At 39.4% G+C, this 20,354-nt stretch overlaps 1 protein-coding gene across 3 annotated transcripts in view; it reads right to left on the reverse strand.

Annotated features, from left to right (window-relative positions):
* The window catches only part of IL1RAPL2 (interleukin 1 receptor accessory protein like 2), a 578,794-nt gene that overhangs the window by 539,875 nt on the left and 18,565 nt on the right, over nt 1-20,354 (reverse strand). For all 3 annotated transcript variants that reach the window (XM_072123364.1, XM_072123365.1, XM_072123363.1), the window contains exon 2: nt 11,969-12,072. In XM_072123364.1, the coding sequence (XP_071979465.1) occupies nt 11,969-12,050 (82 nt within the window). In that variant the 5' untranslated portion in view covers nt 12,051-12,072. The remainder of the gene's footprint in view (nt 1-11,968; nt 12,073-20,354) is intronic.

The raw sequence follows: 20,354 nt of genomic DNA on the forward strand, positions 1-20,354 counted from the left end.
CATCGAGCTTAAAAAGAACACTACACCACGGAGTGATAACGCACAAATAAGGTTTTTTGCCTCTACTCGGGTACATATGTTTGAAAATGGAGAGGTGCTGTGTCTTTTCTTATTGATTATTTTTTAATTATTTTTTATCTAATTTTTACGGAGGATGCAGAGGGACTTTTGCATTTTATTGTATTTCTATGTTTGGATATTTGGACTTTTATTCATTTTTTGTCTCTCTTGCACCGTTACGCCGTTCCCTACAGCGGATTTGGTTTTCCTTGTTTTTGTTTTTTCTATATATGTGTGCAAATGTGGTTACAGGTTCCCTTTAAATACTAATTCAACTTAAGTACAAACCTAAACCTGTACTTATAACTTTAATACTTTATGCCGTTTTCAAAGTCGATAAAACAATAGCTCCAAACTGTGCTCATAGCAGTCACCTTGAAAAAGAATTGTTCCGAGGCAGGAGCGCTATATATTTCTTTGTCTCTCGGCTCCATCTTTAGTTTGTATATATAGTAATTGCAATTAGTTGATATTTAATCCTGTGACAGTGAAATAAATCTACTCCAGTAATGACTTTGCTTCACAAACTAAAGTCAAATAAGAAAGGATCAGAAATGGACCATCATACTGTGAAGTACAAGGCAATATTCACATAATAAAGCCATTTATGAAAAAACTGATATTTTCATCTGTGTACAGTTACATCACATTTTTCATTGAAAAACGGTCCAGAGAAGAACATGCTCCACTTCTGGATGGAACAGGCACCCATTTAAAAATGGACATGTAATTAGATCCATCTTTTGCATTAACTATATCGGTGTGGTAAAAAAAAAAAACACACATGGCCATTTTATATGCAAATAAGCCCTAACTGTAGAGCATTAACAACTTGTGGGTGAATGATAATGCCAAAAAGAGAATATGGTCTTGTTTTACGGTTCAAGACCCATTGGTGAAGACCATCGAGGTTCAACCCTGCAATACTGCAAGTCACACGATTATTGGGTCTCCTTCTTTCCAGGAATGAATCGTAGGTGACTCACTGAATCACAGCCGGCTGTTTATAAAACAGAACTGACACTCTCATAGCTCCCACTCAACATGAAATTGATTTTATAATGGTAAATTCTCAAGAGCATATTATTTAAGGTGAATGAGGGATTTTCCATTCAATACTACATAATAAATGGGAATCAAGAACTTAATCACAAAACGCTCGACGGTCTCACTAGAGACCATTAGGAATGTTCTGTAGAACGGCCACTACCTACACATTTCATTTACCTTGTATCAGAGGAAAGAGCTGCGCTGTAGACCATGCGGTGCTTTGATGCAGAGGGAATACGCTTTTGATTTAGATAAGGAACTGCATACAATTCTTGCTTTATTACAATGTACTGTATAAGCCATTAAGTTATTTAATATGAAGCATCATACCAAAATATCCAAAATGAGGTTTTTACATCCCTGAGACTAATTCATACAATACCCATCTTGTACAAAATAAGCAAGGTTACTAGTAAAACCTATACACTTGCAGACCTACATGATGCAGGTAGGTTACCGGCCTCTCTGATAGATTGGCTGGGACCACTGACATTGGCCATGGTATTTTTAAGCCAATATAGGAAAGTTCAGTAATCCTTTCTGCTTTCTATGATAACCCACTTCTTGTCACTTCAGTGGCCTTTCACATCCTAATGGATATGTGACTGTCAGTATGTGAAGGTATTCTGTCTACCTTCAGGACAGTGGCGACTTGCCTCTCGAGCTCTCAGCTTCCATACATTTCACCCACCCACTCCTCTCACCCTTCACATCCATACTTGGGGCATTAAGCAGGCGGATCTTGATATGTGGCTGTTAGAATATGTGTTTTCCTATAGAGATTGACAGAGGAAGGGGGGCTCCATTAGTCACCGGTGACCAAAACCCTTGCATTACATTCACCTACTGTAACAGTGCTGTGTATAACGACTTATGTGTCAACGATTGGGCAGCACAATAATACACTGCAAAAAAAGGAATAGGAGCACAGGGGCTAAAACAGCAAATGATTTTACAGAACAGGATTTTTTTTTTTTATTAACTTTTCTACTATTTTGCATGTAATATTAAACCTGGGACAACGCTTTTAAATAAATATAAAGGAAAAGTTTACAAAAAAGAGATGAGAAAAGTCAAGAAATTAGTATGGTGTCTGAATGAGTCAAAAGTGACACTACTATTTCTTATTTTTCTCTCAAAGTTTAGATTTTTGGCAATTGTCACCTGTCCAAATATAAGGAATAAGCTGCCAGGGGCACTTATTCATAGATCCAGGCACCACGAATGTGAGAATCATCTTATATTCTTTATCTATGGTCTCCTACCTTCTAAAATTTAGTTTTAAGATTATGCTAATGAAGCAGAAGGGCTATGGGGGGGGCTTTACCAGAGGCTACGACTAAGTGCCATTTGAGGGCTCAAAACACGTCAGCTTTACTGCGCTTTTTTGTATGGAAATGAACTTTGACATTTAAAGACTAGTGGAAATTTGTTTAACAATGCTGGATGATTTTTATTATACGAATACTAGAGCCCCTCAGTTCTGTAGCTTCACAGGCTGTTACACAGTGCAGGAGCAGTTCCCTCCCTACCCCCCACTATGTGCTGTAACCCCCTTGGCTGTAGTGAGATTACACCAGGCAAAAGGTAGTGGGGAAGTGCTGAGGGAACAGGGGGAATGGATAACAAATATAAGAAGATTTAAGATACAAGTCATGATGCCTGGATCTATGAATTATCCCTGGTTTTTCATGGCTTGTTTTCAAGGGTAGATGTCCTTTAGCTAACCAGTAATAGGGTCATGTACCATATATGAGATTTAAGGATGCATTGGGTTTTACAATGGGGGATTGTCATAAGATGTGCCACTGCAGTAATTTACAATCATATATCTGAACTTGTGAGCAATGAAAGTTGACCCTCTTAAAATCCTCTTTCAAAGTACTTATCAATTAGTTTGGTGTACAACAATTATCAAGTCCGATTTATTTTAAGGTTTGATGCAATGTTTCTTGATCGCTAGACTCTTAGATGCTAAAGTGCTCTAGCAAACAGTGTTCAATGGAGCATTAATGGTCGCCTTTGAGGATAGGATTAGTTTGACAGAACATGTGTTCTACTGAAGTCTAACATGTAGCCCTAGTCAGATTTTATGTGACTCATTATCCATATCAAAGAAAATTAGTTAGACACATAATTACTATGTGAAGTAATCTCATTTGTACATGTTCATCCCACTCTTTGACAAGTAATTACAAGGAAAACATCTAACATCTTTTACAGAGACTACACAATCTATAGAATAGCCACCTTTCTCTTGCTGTGAATTGTAGGGTTTCGTAGGACATTTTTGAGAATTGTTAATAATTGGTCTTTCAAATAAAAAGCGTCTGGCCATTTTTGAACATGCAGTTTAATATATTTTTTCATTCCTGGAGACTGTGGAAAGCATGAATGGTAATGAAGTGAAGCAGAAGTTCTTGTAAGGAACATAGATTTTGTGTGGCACGGTATTGGTTGATTAATTCAGTGATACATAGAGGGGACCGGTTGTGGATGGCTTTGTAAGTCCTGGTTAGTACTTTAAACTGTATTCCTTGTACAATGGGTAACCAGTGGACAGACTGGCAAAAAAGGGAGGCAGAGGAAAACCAGAGAGAGATGAATTTGTAAGGCTGCAGATTTGAGGGTGGATTGGAAGAGAGTTAGCTTGGATACTGCAGTGAAGTATATTGCAGTAGTCCAAGCGGGAGATGATGAGGGCATGGATTAGCAATTTAAAGTCTCCAGATTGAGGAAGGGTCAGATACAGAGATGTTCTAGAGATGAAGGTCCCAGGTTGTAGTAAGGGCCACGGTTTCCAAGGCAGTAGGTTTTAGGGACTGGGGATATTGTGGAGCCTGATGCATGATGATGGTTAGGTCTGGTGGGGGAGTTGTGTTAGGTGGAGGAAAGATTAAGAGTTATGTTTTGTCCATTTTAGAAAATAGGAAGAGAAGAAGGAGAGTATGGCTGATGGACCCTCTGGACTTCTGTCTAGGAGAGAAGGGATATCTGGGCAGAGATATAGATATGTAATCCACATAGGAGTGTACAGCCATGGCACTTAATGAGCTGTCCTAGGTCAGAGGTGTAGATGGAAAAGTGTAGGGTTCCCGAGACAGAGCCTTGTTGGACACCAACAGAGATGAGATGAGATGAAGAGGTGGTATGAAGACACTGAATGTCCAGTTGAAAGGTATGAGGAGGTCCAGGAAAGGAGCAGTTCAGTGATGCCAAGGGTATATAATGCCCGCATCAGTAGAGAATGGTCAACAGTTTCAAAGGCAGAGAAAGGTCAAGAAAGAAGAGTGTAGAGTTGTGGTGTTTTGCCTTGGCAGATAGTATATGATTAGAGACTTTTCAAAGAAGGAGTTGGAGGAAAGGTAGGAGAAGAGTTTCAGATGGACATGTTGATTCAGAAATTTTGAAGCAATTGGAAGTAGTGAAATTGGACCATACTTCAGCAGAGAAGATGGGTCCATGGAAGGCTTCTTTAGGATGGGTGTGACAGGTGCATGATTAAAAAAAGATGGAACAATACCAGTGGATAGCGAAAGGTTAAAGAGGTGATTAGAGCTGGGATGAGTAGAGTGGTGAGATTAGGGATGAGATGTAATAGAACTGGATCAAGTGCATAAGTGCGTGAGCATGACAGCAAGGAGGAAAGTGTCTGATCACTAAGGGAAGAGAAGTTGGTAAAGAGGGGAGCTTGAATATACATAGTTCTTATATGTTCTATCTTCTGACAGCATGTTATAGAGTTAAGACGAGGAGCCAAGTAGATTGTACATAGTGTCCCATCTTCTGATGGCATGTTATAGAACATTAGGAGATGAGAACATTTACATAATATTCCATCTTCAGGCAGCATGTTATAGAGCAGTGATGGCAGACCTTTTAGAGACCGAGTGCCCTAACTTCAACCAAAATCCACTTATTTACCATGAAGTGCCAACATGGAATTTTAAACAGTAACTTATTGCCCCCTGTTCTTCCACATCTTTCAATTGTATCGGCCCCCTAAGGACAACAGTACAAATGACAGAAGGAGTTCAAATTCAAACTATCATTGTAGCTTCTCTCCAGGGTCTCTCTATACAGGAAGAATGGTGGATCCAGCAGGAGGACCTCCAAAGATAATGCAGTTCTGTCAACACCTTCTTACTTTCCCTGCAGTTCCAAACAGCCAATAAAGTGTCACTGAGCACTGAGAGCAGCATCTCTTAAGTTGCTTGGGACTGCAGGAAGATTCAGTGTTTGGTGAACTCTCTCCTTGGACGATGGCCTGAGTGCCGACAGAAAGGGCTGTGAGTGCCACCTCTGGCACCCTTGCCATAGGTTCGCCACCACTGTTATAGAGCATGGAGGGGTTAGAGAATGGGCTGATAACTTGATAAACTCATGCTCACTCATTTAAGTCATTTCATTAATTCCTAGCCAATTCCTAATTTTATTTTCTTGTCCTTTGGTAACAGGAACTATTTTAATATCAAATATTGCTATGCTTTTCGCGGATACCCAGCTTGGAAAATAGCTATATCTTGTAGTTTCCTTCTCAGTACATTTTGTTCTGGCATAGGTCCAGGTTTATTATGTCTTCTTACAAGCCTATTAGAAGTACCTGTCATTTTGATTATACTGAAGAATCAATGAAGGCTGAAGGGGGTTAGAGATAATAAAATGATAAAATGCAGTCTTCATGCTTCTCAGATCAATGCAGCCTGTGGAAGGCTGGAGCAAACATGTACTGAGGAGTCACATCCCGATACAGTGTTACAAAAGGTAAATACATGAAAATGGGGAAATCTAGAAAAATCCAACAAGCCTAAAAAAAAAAAAAAAATCGAGTTAATCTGATTTATTTTCCTTTAAAACTATTGCTTTTAGTTTTCAAATTAATGGTTTTATATTAAAGGAAACCTACCATGAGGAATCTACTATCAAAAGTAGATCTGATGGTAGATTCCTCCTTCCTGCCTTTGCCCTAATATGTAGTTTAATAATCCTGGAACCTAAACTTGTTTAAAACTTTATTTTAGTGATATGTAAAGTAATTGAAGAAGCTACTGAGGTGTATACTAGCCTGTACAGGTACTGTGAGCCAAGGCTAGTACACGCCCCAGTAGCCTCTGCAGTTAATTTACATATTACTAAAATAAAGTTTTTAACAAGTTAGATTCCAGGATTATTAAATTATACTTTAGGGAAGAGGCAGGCAGGAGGAATCTACTTTCAGGTACACTTCATGGTAGATTGCTTTTAAGCTTTAATGCTTAAAGCTGCTCTGGGGTCCATTTACGCTAGCATGGCCACCACATAGTGGATCGAGCTTTTTGCATTATGATCCATATAGTGCAGGGGAGCGCAAACTACGGCCCGCGGGCCACATGCGGCCCACGGACCATTTTTATCCAGTCCCCGTTGCATCCTCTACACCTTCAAAATGGCCACTCGGAAACTATTACTGCAGGTGGAGTGATGTGGCCGGAAGACAACCCAGACAAGCCAGAAGCTCTTTGAACCTGTATGCGAGGCCGCGTGATTACATCATCATGAGGCCGCACACCCCTTCCTGTCCGGCAGCAGCCAGAAGAAAGAAGACGCAGGAGCCACTGGCATAGGTGAGTACAGGATTTTTTTTTAAACAGCAGTAAACAGATTGTGGTGGCCGGGTGGCCTTATAAATGAAATAATTAATTATGGGGGCAGCATAGAAAATAATTAATGGTGGAGGGACAGCATAGAAAATAATTAATGGTGGAGGGACAGCATATTAAATAATTAATGGTGGAGGGACAGCATATTAAATAATTAATGGTGGGGGGTTGCATAGGAAATAATTAATGGTGGGGGGCAGCATAGGGAATAATTAATGGTGGGGGGCAGCATAGGAAATAATTAATGGTGGGTGGCAGCAATAATTTCTTATTTCTTTTATTTTTAAACTTTAGTCCTGTCCTCCAACAGTCTGAGAGAGACAGTGAATGGCCCCAATTGTAAAAAGTTTGGGGACCCCTGATAGTGTATAATTCTAGTGTCAGAAGCAGGGGGAAATGGCTTATTAAAGTGTTTGAACCACATCGATCTGTTATGGGAAATATGATTTTCCTATTCAATGCCAAGAATGGGAAAACAATTTTGTATACCCCACAAAACGTTTTAAAGGAAACCTACCATTTGATTTGATGCATTATGAACCAAGCATACCTTGAGAATGCTGTAGCTGCAGTGGTTAATCCCTGAGTTGAGTGGTTTTGCTGAAAAACAATTATAAAATTCCTTGGGAAAGCTGGGTCAGGCTGGATGCCTACATAAACACATTACACACGGAGCTTAGTCTGGAGATGGTCATGACAGGACTAATCAACCTGAGCTGGAACACTCATACACAGCAGGCGGGGGATTTTGCAGCAATTGATTATTCTGCCTTCAGGTCCAACCCAGGGATTACATCATCCTGTGCAGCAGTGAATAATTAATGTGCAAGGAGAAGCACTGAATAGCCACAGTAGCGAGACAGCTTCATTATCATAATTTTATAATTGTTTTAAACAGCAAAACCACTCAGCACAGGGATTAACCAAGATATGATCCTGCATCAGTGTAGCTACAGCATTCTCAAGGTATGTTTGCTTCATAATGCATCAAATCAAAATGGTAGGTTTCCTTTAAAAGGTAGGTACATTTAGACACCACTAGAGATAGCTTACTGCAAAGCATTATACATTAAATATAAAATGAATGTATGCAGTAAGCTCAGATGCCTCCCTGATGGTGGCTACAGGCACTCGGAATTAAAGGGCTTTGCCACTTTATCTCATGTTTTTTAATGTGTGTGTGCGTGTAAGTGTGGGCGGCAGGATATTATGTAATTTACCATTATACATCTTCTGCACCACTTCCTTGATATGTAAAGTGAAGCCTCCTGTCTTTTACCTCATCAGCCGGAGATTCCTGTCCACAAAATGGCCGCAGATGGAGTTCCAGTTAGAGATCACATGACCCTCCATCTGTGGCCATTTTATGGACAGGAATCTCCGGCTGATGGGGTAAGAGACAGGAGGCTTCACTTTACATATCAAGGAAGTGGTGCAGAACTCTTAAAAGATGTATATTGGTAAATTACCCAATATCCTGCCCCCTACACTTTTGCACACATTACAAAAAAACATGAGGTAAGTGGCCATCTTCTATTTCAGATCTTTGTATATAGAACATAGAAATCATTAAACAATATAAAGACACAGTAAAAACTCCTTTAGTTAAGGAAATATTCAGCTTAGCACTAAATTATTATTTTACTTCTATTCAGCATACACACTGTGTTATAGCACCGTGTTCCTGGCCCAGCATGTTCTGTACTGCTGCATATGGATATAACCACAAGACTAGAACAACCTGGAAATAGATTTGCTCCTAGTAAAATTCCATTATTAAATGTATGGATTTATTTCTGGAACAACTTTGGTTTCCTACAACTACTGTGATAGGTCAACTTCTATTTTCATGCGGTATACAGCGTTTTATACAGTACCTACTGCCCGTCATGATGATCAATCATCCCTATGACAGCCAAATATTGTGGACAATTCTCATGTAGATTACTCGTGGTAAAGGCACCACGGGTGAGCTCTCTGACTTCGGCAGTAATCGCTACAGACATACAGGGGATAGAAATAAGGCACAATGTAGTCTGACTATAATTTAGTACCACGGTTGGATAAGATAAGATTAGGATGGCTGCAAGCATTCTAGTTATACTATAACATCAGCTACTCCTCACAGTTGTATCATCACAGTCATAGATGTGGCCTTGGGCTAAGCTCAGACTATGCGTTGTTCTAGGACATGTTTCTAGAACTGCTCCTGCGAGAAACCAGATCACATCTGAGAGAAAACCCATAATAAACACAACAGGGGAGATTGGTGTAGCATGCCGCTCACAACAAAAGATCACAGCAAGCCAAAAATACTGAAGTTGTAAACCTAAAAACGGGAAGGAGGCTTCTATAAATTGAATTGACATTAAGGGCTCAGCATATGCCTTTATTATGGGTTTCTGTGGAGCGGATATTGACTATGGCACTAAAAAAAAAGCCTGAAGGACTGGTCCATGTAATCGCTTAGATCTTTGATTGTATATAGAAATGATGGGGAATCAGTGCAAATTGTGGTAGGTTCGTATTCTTGTCGTATTGTTGATGGTTGCCCCCTAGATCAATTCAAGGAAAATTTGGTATAATATGGAGGCACATATGGTTACCCATCATTCTATAATAAACAACATAGGAAACATAGGGAGGCCTCCCTACTTCTAAAATCAACTTTTAAAATTATGCTGGTCACCCTGAAGGGCTCTGAGGGATGCTTACAGTGCACCCTGTGCTATATCTTCACTGGCTTTTACAATGAGTATAGCCAGTCTCCCCTTCCCCTGCAAAGATTAGGGGGTTAGGGGAGATATGTTGTGCGCATTGTAAAAGCCTGTGAAGCTATAGCACAGGGGCCCCATAATGCTTCAGGCGTATTAGCATATTCTTAAAAATTGATTTTAGAAGGAAGTAGGACATGGATAACAAATATAAATCAAGGGGTTATCCGAGTTTAAGAAATAATTTAGGGCTATTTAAAAAAAATAAATGTATACGCACCTCCGCCGGCACTGCTGATGCCCCGTGCAGTGGTCCGTCTGATCCATGCCCCTGTTTGTTTATTTGTATGTTCTCTCCGTGTTTGCGTGGGTTTCCTCCGGGTACTCCGGTTTCCTCCCACACTTCAAAACATACTGTTAGGTTGTTTAGATTGTGAGCCCCATGGGGACAGGGACCAATTTGACATGCTTGTGCAGCGCTGCGTAATCTGTGTGCGCTATATAAATAAAGAATTATTATTATTATTATTATAGGGGCGCATAGGGAGATCTGGCCGTCTGGAAGCTCCCATCTGACACCATCTTCCAGTGCCCTACAATGCTAAGAGATAGGGACGGATGGGCGTGGCCAGCTAACTTGCTGGATGGAACTCCCTGTGCGCAGCTTCTGTGCCCCTGTAAACAACGGACCATGACGCGTGACATCAGCAACACTGTCCCAGCCTGGCCCTAAGTTATTTCAACTAGATCACACAAGTGTCGTATTATTTCCAAAATTAGTGGGTCATAAGTTAACCAATATATCACAAGGCTACTGTATATTGTGGCAGATTTAAAAGAAGGAAAACCTGCGCCTAACATGCATTGTTGTGTGGGCACCCTTAGAGGGGTGAGGGGGAGAAGCTACTGCCAGCCGACTTCTGCGGAGGACAGAAGGATATAGAGCATAGGAGAAAGTCTGGAAATACCATATCAAATCATATCATGTACAAAAAAACATAGGATTTCATTTCTATGGTTTCTACACTTTATGCACTAAAGAACAAATAGATTTTAAAATCTATGAAAATTTTATGAAAACAAAACATTTTCTGCAAAATTAATTTCTTCTACACAAAGGGATTTCCGGTAAATGATAACCATAGAGAGAAATGATGGTTTCTGATGTACAGGTTAGTAGGAAGTAGAGGAGAGACAGTAAAGGTTGAGGAGCGGTGTAATATAGGTCAGCTGTCAGGAAGCATTCGACTACAGGGTCTGAAGCTCTGTGAACCTATCTATGCACGCTCCGTGATTTCGCTTTTATGATGTGAATCTCTCCAATGCAATGTTCCTATCTGAGGAGTGTAAAAATAACCACCCATCAATATAATTCTCAATCAATATCAAGACCAGGCAAAGCCTCTCAGGTGTCTCATTGTGTAGCAGAGTGCGGAGCAACATAACAAGCATGAAAGCAAAATGGAGCTTTGCCGACTTAGTTAACGCAAGCCGGTTGTTATCCTTTTACCTTTTATATGGAACCCAATCGATACGGTCACTTTACAGTCACTAATAAACAGACAACATGCTCCATACTTCATACATGGAGGCTTTCACCTCCCACACGGAGCACGCTCGCATAGGATTTCCACCAGCAGGAATCCTAGCAATGGAATAGTCCAAATTGTGAATATTCATTCTTTCTAACGCTCTGCATTCATATAGTATAGTCTGGTCTATTCACAGACACTTAAAAGAAGAATAAAAAGGGAAATCCATTATAATAATGGTCACAAAGCAAAGCCTTATACCAGGCCACCATTTACAATAGGGCAATGCATCAATTTCCTGACTTTGCTTTTGTGCGAATATATATTTAGCTCAGATTTACACTGTTGCTTGCTGTTATTCAGTTAAAAACAAGCCACTTTTGACAGAACCGGTATTGTTTTTCTGATTCTTTTTGTGCTTTATGGTGTCCAGTAGTTAGGGGTGCAACTGTCATGCCGCGACTTGAGCCTCTTGCCTCAGTGGGGACACTACCTGCAGGAAGGGGTAGGGGTTTTTGTGTTAGCAGTTAGCAGCTATCCAGCACTGAAGCACTAGTGTCAGCATGGACGGGAGACACCAATAACGACCGGCAAAAACAAACAATTTTGGGAGGAATAAAGGGGGCACCTATTATAGCTTAATGTAGAGAGGCTAGGCTCAGCAAGATACAGGCTGTGGTGCTGATTTGCTTATTAAACACTTTTGTCCTGTAGCGTCACTCATCAACAAGTTATATTCTGGGTAATTATGCAAATTCTACTAAAATTAGCCATATCCAACAACCAACAGCTTGCTTATTGGTAGCATCCATCCAGGTTCTCAGATTTAAGGGTTTAGCTCAAACTAATCAGAAAATCTAAAAGTTAAATGTTTTATGTGAATCCATATCTCCATATTTCATTGAGGCAACGACAACATTTTTCTTTCAAGAAGTCATTCAAAAAGTGTTTCCAGGGAGCAATAATATTTTACCCGAGTTTCTTTTGGACACCAGCTTTACATCTGCATTTACAGCCGACCAAATCAAAAAGGTGAAGAGTACAGAAGGCTTCATCGTTCACCGTCTTATCCAGGCTCTGAAACACAAAAAGAAGAAGGTTTTCTAAATAAGCCAAATCTCGGAACTTTGAAGCACTGTAGTTACCGGTTATAGAGTGTTGCTAGTAAGAAAGCTTTCAAGATGATACATGATAGAAAAGTTCCTCATAGACGGCTCTGTTACATTATCATCATTACACGCTGTCAAAAGGTCTAAAAAAGTTGGTTGTAACTTTTAAAGTATATAGTATCACACAGCATCGGATTTCTCGTACGAACATAGACCATGGCATCAAAATACACGTTCAATATTATAATGAAGAGATCCGAAATCTATATATGAGGCATAATCTTTATTTTACTAGTAGTAAAGGCCTCTTACTATGGGGAGCCGGTAGTTTATTTGCCCCCTTAGTCTCCTGGCATCGGATGTGACCACACCCTATCTAGTGCTTAGGACTACATATTGGACAACGATAGTGTGAGTAAGTAACCAACCTACAGAAAAATAGTGTGCAAACTATGTTATTTAAAAATCCAATCTTTTATTAATAATAAAAATGGCTGAACAGACAAAGAATCACAATAAAAAGGAGATTACAGCGTTAAAGGGGTTTTCAATCCCAGCACAGATGAGCACAGCGGGTAAACAGCAGCACGCGAGGTATACAAGGCTTGGTAAGGGAAAGTTTCCATTACAGAATTTTCTGGAATATTTATGGTATTTTGTACTTTGGCTAATTCAGGGTATAACTTGCTGTACTATTATAATAACTGGTCATTTGTTTGTAGGTAGACTCCTGTGTATCAGTTTTATGCATGTTTGTGGTTTACCCGCTATACTTATCTGTACAGGGAATTAAATCCCCTTTTAATACTGTGATGTCCTTTTAAGTGTGATTCTTAGGCATTTTTATGTTTTCAAAAAAGTTTGAATTTTTAAATAACATTTGGCATTTTTCTGTAGGTTGGTTACTTATTTAGAAGGATTGAGCCATCATCTAGAATTTGACCTTACTAGCTCACCTAAACATTGGGCTGTGTTTTGGGTTGCGTTTTTGGCAAATATAGGATGAGTAAGGACTAACTGGTCCTAGTTAGAACATTGGAGTCCTAGGGACCAGTTAAAGGAAATCTACCATCAAAATCAAGCATGATTCATCAAGCTAATCTGTGCTGAAGAACCACGAGGAGTCGTCCTGTTCTGGAGGCGCTGTCACACTCAGAGAATATCCATAAAACCAGTTTTAATAAAGAGTAAAAGGTAAAACACTACGCGTTTCGGCCCCGGGCTGGAGCCTTCCAGCCCGGGGCCGAAACGCGTAGTGTTTTACCTTTTACTCTTTATTAAAACTGGTTTTATGGATACACCATCCCAGTCTATTCTCTGAGTGTGACAGCGCCTCCAGAACAGGATGACTCCTCGTGGTTCTTCAGCACACAGCCAAGTCCGTCAACTCTGGTTTGCCCGGACCTGAGTCCCGTCGGCAGCAGTCACTCCATCTATTTTACGCTCTTTCACTGAACCAGGTGAGAGACATTCTATTATATATATTTCCTTATCAAACAATACACTTGAATCCTTTGCGCTTTCTGTCTCCCCCTCCTATTGGCCACGTTGATGCATACCTGTGGATCCCCACATTAACGCATCTAACACCAGCCCTCCATTTGTTTCAAGCTAATCTGTGACTGTGGTAATCTTCTTATATTTGTGACCCTTGGCTTCTTTCCTTCTAAAATGCTAATGAGCCTGAAGGGCTACTGGGTTGGTTCCAAGAGCCACTCAGTGCTGAAGATTTACAGGCTGTTACAGTGTGCAAGAAACACCTCCCGCCCTTCTGACTTGTGTTCCAGTGTGCTGGAACCTCCTCTGTTGCAATGAAATTACACCTAGCAGAGAGAGGGGGAACTAAAAGGTCATTATAACTCTAATATGGAAATCAACTTTAATCTTTTATATACAAAAAAGGCTTCTATTATTTTGCATCTACACCAATCTATGGGTCTCTATGGTAACAGACTACAAACACAAAGTGTTGAATATAAAAATCGGTCAACACCCAAGTGTTATTAAACAAAAATCATATACATAAAAGTACACAATACAAATAATAAATAAGTAATGCAAAATTTCTACTCAATGGCTGGTGATATTTTAGGTAGAGGCTTATAACTATAAGAATATCTTGACAGGACAGATTAAAAAAAAACTCTAATTGAAGAAAATTTCTGACAGATAATTGCGATGGTGAAACCATAATAAATGCTTTTCAAGTGGCATAACTCTAAATGACTTCACCGTCTGCTCCCTCCACTTATTACGTGCAGAACTAGAACTCATTTTGGTGCCACTCTCAGATATCATTTTCTGAATGAGACAGAACTGCACACAATTAAAACCAAATGTCCAATTATAAAAGGATCTGACATATACATTAAAATAGTAATAAAATAGAATGTATTGTGTGTAATAAAACCCCAGTGGGATATTTCAGTGAAATTGTTTCAAAGAACAAGTGCTAAGAGGCATGATGAGTTTTACAACCTATTTCTAGCAAAAGACTTATCACCGTCTTTACTCATGTTAAATACCATTCTGGTTTTATAGCAGTTTTTAAAACCCACACCAGGTGGGGATCTGATAAGACTCTATATTATGTATAGATGGTACTTTCCAACTTTTATTCCTTTTTTTTTATTATTCTTTAATCGCTTAAAGGTTTTTTACTTCAAAATTTCATAGCAAAACATTAATGAGTGTCCATAACCAAAAGCACATACTTACCTCTCTGGAGGCCCCCAGTCCAACACTGGTGATCTAGTTTCCAATGCTTCCAATCCTGAAAGATCAGTATGGTTCACGTCATTCTGGATCGGAAATGTGTTGGGGCTCTGGGGACTTGCCTCAAATAGACCCCCAACACATTGTGAACAATTCAGATGAAGTCAGTATACCTCGCTATACTCTACATGTGCCTGATGTTCTGTGCATGCATATTGAAGCATGGTGCTCTGACCCACATGTGCATGAGATGGGGGCCCCAACAGACTCAAGTCATAAGACCCCACCCACCCACTTTCACATTCAATATCACAGTAGATTAGGTCGAAAGGATTTGGGACCCTTAACCACAGCCCAACAGGTTCAAAAAACCCTATGGACTGAAGATCCAGCACTTGAACATGAGGACTCCATAGTGAAGAGAATAGGGGAGATATCAAAATTACAGGTTGGGCTGCATCATAGTGACCACAGCAATCATTTATTTTGAATTATATTTCACAAAGATAGTTAATAGAGGGGCAACTAACACTAACTTCAAGAGGGTAAAATTTTCACCAGCAAACTGAGGAACTTAAATGGTATAAGCTGGGACAATGTTCTCAAAAAAAGTATCCAAAATAAATACATTTCAAAAATATTCTACACAAAACCTGGGACAATTACAGATATGTGAAGAAACATAATAGAAACAAGAAAACAACAATGTGGTTAATGAAAATGGTAAGGTAAACTAAAAACAAGAAAGATAAGGAGTGTAAACTGCATTACAGGATTAAGGAAAGAGAAAAATAAATTCTGTAGAAAACAAAAGCAGTATTAATAGAGTCCCAAGGAATGGGGAAATAATCCCAAATTATTCTTCAAATATATTTAATTAATATGAAATTTAAAACTGGAAGTGTGGAACCTCTCAGCATCTTGGGGGTCTTCGTGGAGGGAGATGAGGAAAGGGTAAATCTACTGAATGCTACCTTCTGCACTGTCTTTACCAAGGAAATTCCACTGGCGGATGACATGAACGAGTATAATTTAAATCCTCTATTAAATGTCCAGGAACTGCATGAAATATGTAGAGTGATAGACAAACATTTTTAATATTTGAGGAATCCTTAAGTACACGTTCTGTTCCACAGGACTGGCACATAGCAAATTTGCTGCCAATATAAAAAAAAATGGTAAATAAAATTACTACTGGGGCTAGTCTGTGTGTTTTGGCTTAGTGATAGAAAAAAGTGATCATTAATTTTACATACTCCATATAGGGGCCTCTTATTTTTTTTATTTTTATTAAAGACCTAACAGGGTATTTGCAGATAATACTAAGATCTGTAAAGTATTTAATACAGCATATTAGATGTAATAATATTACATAGGGATGTAAGGAAATTGGATGATTGTGTAATAAAGTGGCTAATTGGGCTTAATGTAGATACATATAAGGTTATACACTAGGGCTGTGGAAACGAAAGAATACAGTTATATTCTAAACTCTCAATTAACGTATATACTCGAGTATAAGCCGAATGCTTCCAGCATACACAATATGATGGCAGCAACGGCTGATGTTGAAAACTCTGGTGGCAGTACTAGATTCTCTCCAAAGATCTTTTTATACCTAGGCCTGTGACCAGGACAAGGGGGAATCCTCTACACATACAGGAGGGGAGGTTCTACCCTCACCATAGACAGGGGGCATCCTCTACACCTAGAGGAGAGGCAGTTCTACCATCACCATAGACAGGGGGCATCCTCTACACCTACAGGAGGGGAGGTTCTACCCTCACCATAGACAGGGGGCATCCTCTACACCTAGAGGAGAGGTGGTTCTACCATCACCATAGACAGGGGGCATCCTCTACACCTAGAGGAGAGGTGGTTCTACCATCACCATAGGCAGGGGACATCCTCTATACCTAGAGGAGAGGAGGTTCTACCATCACCATACACAGGGGGCATCCTCTACACCTACACCTGCAGGAGGTTGTTATGGTATGGTGGACTCTACATGTTCAAGAGAGGCCTGGATGTCTTTGTTGAAAAAATATCACGTGTTATGGAAAAAAAAAAATATTTATAGCTTGGAGTTGATGGAGCTGAATCTTTTTCCAACTGTAATGCAAAATGCAAATGGGGTTCACAGTAATCCACAGCATCCACACATGCCAGCACATGGTTTCGGCTGCTGTGTGCCACTGCTATCTGTTACTCAGCCATTGGCATTTTCTGTGCTGGACTGATCCTATTCTAAAGATACTTGAGAAAATTGCAACAAAACAACATTTCAGCAATACCTTTTTAATTTTTTATTTTTTTTTAACTCCGTCTTGTATCATTCTTCTGTTTTTTTTTTTTAAATAAAAATTGTTAATAACCGCCTCTTAATTCATTCATAATTTTTAAGGAGTATTTACAGAGATATCGCCTTGAATAGGACAGGACGCAATAGGACTTGTCTACATACTACATTCAGAACCAGTGACAGATTGAGGTCCATAAGGTCCACAATAAAGATCATATTATACAGTAAGGACATATTTGTAGCCTGAAGTATTCACTGAATAACAAGAAAAGTGTGCACTATGCTGTTCTTCTCATCGCTGGGACTCTTTAAAAGTTTGATATGCAATTTGCTCCCCTTAGTGCTGGAATTTTATTACATAAATGGGGGCCTGAGAACAATATGTATAACACTTACTATGCTCCTAAATTACATATATATTATCTGCAATTGAGCTATTCCAGCAGCAATGTCTACTGCTCCATGGCTCCAAAGGAAAAATCCAAAAATAATGGATCATTGAGCTGCAATGTTTAATTTCTGTTAACAGATGTTTTCAGATGGGTATGGAAATGTAAGAAAAGAAGAGAGGTGTTCTCTTGTACAATGAGAAATAATCTTTATGTATTCAGAATATTCATGTTTTGACTTCAGGCAGTCGTCCAATAATGAAATGAGAGCACCTGGCACCGATCACAAAGCCATTTACGGCACCCAAATTTATAACATTGATTCACCGGAGTATTTGATATTTATGCCAGCCAAGGAACATCTGCTGCAGACACAAAACTTCACCCTCCATTCAGAATATGTGACCCTCTTTAAAGCACATTTATATGTAGGAGACCGCAAACCCCATGTGTTCAGCATGCAAGACGTCTCAGGCAATTCCCTTGTACCACAGAATGGTGAAGTGGTCAGAATGACTTGTGACATGATGCATTGTCTAAAACGGCTTATAGAAAGCGGTCACTTAATCCATGAAGTTAACTATCCTCGCACAATCCAGGTACCGTCATCTAGATCCTTACAATAGAACTGCATTTTATTGCCAGTTTCTGTTGCAATAACTTCCTCAGATGCAGCCAACGAAGGTGGTCATAAAATTAATTAGTTAAGTAGAATCACAATCTAATCAACCAACCAGTATGTTTTTTGAGTGTGGGAGGAAACCCACGCAAAGACGGGAAGAACATGTTGACCTGGATGGGATGTGAACCCAGGACCCCAGCTCTGCAAGGTTGTAGTGCTAACCACTGAGCCACCGTGCTGCCTATGAACAACACACAACAACAAATTCCAATGTGCCATTCTTTAAACTATCAAAAAACTCTTCACTCTACTGCTTCCATTGGAAATAAAGTAAAGTAGCAAAAAGATGCTGCTTATCAAATGCATTTAATTTATTGACCATCAGTAAGAGTGACCACCTCTAATAAAAGCAGTGGTCTGGGGCATTCACTTGTGTTTTAAAGCAATTCCAATGAGGAAGTCCATCAGCACTGAACTTACAAAAACAATTATTTACGATTGTCGGAGATTTACATAAGGTATGTTTTAAGTCCAATACCCAGATGTCTGACCACTATGGAAAAAAGATGAAAACAGGGTAATACCGTATATACTCGAGTATAAGCCGATCCAAGTATAAGCTGAGACCCCTAATTTTACCTGAAAAACCTGGGAAAACCTATTGACTCGAGTATAAGCCGAGGGTGGGAAATGCAATGGTCACAGCCTCCCCAGTTTATAACCTGACGGACCCTGCCCCATAGTATATAGCCAGCATCTGCCCCCCAGTATGTAGCCTGCCAGCCCATATCCTCCAGGATATATAGCCAGCCCCCTACCCCAGTATATAGCAAGCAGTGGGGGAAGCCAGAAAGGTGAGTTTTAATATATTTTTTTTACTCGAATATAAGACGAGTTTGGGTTTTCAGCACATTTGTTTGTGCTGAAAAACTAGGCTTATACTCGAGTATATATATACATAATAGGTATCTCATTCCAGTTTAAGACTCTTTATATTATGGCATGATCATGGGAATTTATTAAAGGAGTTTAAATTTACATTTATTAAATGAAAGACAGTCTTTGTTGGTCTAATAACCAATAGCATAGCAGCTTTTATTTCTTACAATACTCTTGTCTATGACTGGCTGCTATAGGTAATAAACTACCGTACTTCTTTTACACAGTTGCACACATGTGAATGAGGAGTGCACAATTTTGCTTACATTTCTGAAGGTCTCAAAATATAAAAAGTGAGAAAAAAAAATGTATACCTAATAGTTGTTTGCACATTACATTGAGGATTTTGAAGCAAACCTTGTGTTCAGTTTGACACCATTTTACAAAAGCTTTATAAATCAACTGTATTACTAATTTCACATGGAAGCAGAATAATCTTTATTCGACTCCAGAGCTGCAATCAAAATTCTGCTAGGGCTCAAGACCCCCTGTTGCTGAAGTGAAGAATTAGGATAGCACTATTTATCAATAGCAGGGTAAAAGTTTTCATCTGATTACCTTTAGGAGGAAGTCAGTTCTAAAAGTAACAAAACAAGTTTTGATCCTCCATCAGCATATATGTCAGATTTGATGGGACCAATAGCACGGCATGCAGAACTATCAAAGTTCGTAATTTACCACCAGAAGTTGTGAGTCACATGATCCCCGGGCAGCAGGAATCAATGCATCCTGTATCCCGCTGTCCTCTCTATCCACCGGAAGCCAACAGGTCATGGGATGTCCCAGGAAGTCCTGAGTTCTGCTGCCTAGGTTTTATGTGACCTACAGCTTACGGTGGCAGATAAAAACTTTTATAAGGTAATAATAAAAAGGGTGACCCTGTTAGCATCTTATACTTACCCTGATAAAATTTGGTATAAGTAGTGAACCCCTTTAAAGACAGTGTCAGCAATGGGAATGGATTATGCAGCTTACTCACCCATGTCTATAGCGGGATTTATATTGAGATACATTAATCTAAGCTTAAAAATGGCACTGGAGCAGCAGTCCTAGGTGCTATAAATCCAAAGATACAGCTGTAAGCAGCAAAACTTTTTGTCTTATTCAAAATACACAAAATATAATAGGTCCTGAATGTGTGAACTTACCCATTGTTTTTAGCACCATAAAAGTATACCTACATTACACTTTTTAATCCAAAATAAAAATCTGCATTCATGCCAAAAACAAACCGAAAAACACATCTCTGAAACGGTTTCAATTGTTCTAGAAGACGCTATACA

This window comes from Engystomops pustulosus, chromosome 9 (genome assembly GCF_040894005.1).
Source record: "Engystomops pustulosus chromosome 9, aEngPut4.maternal, whole genome shotgun sequence".
NCBI lineage: Eukaryota > Metazoa > Chordata > Amphibia > Anura > Leptodactylidae > Engystomops > Engystomops pustulosus.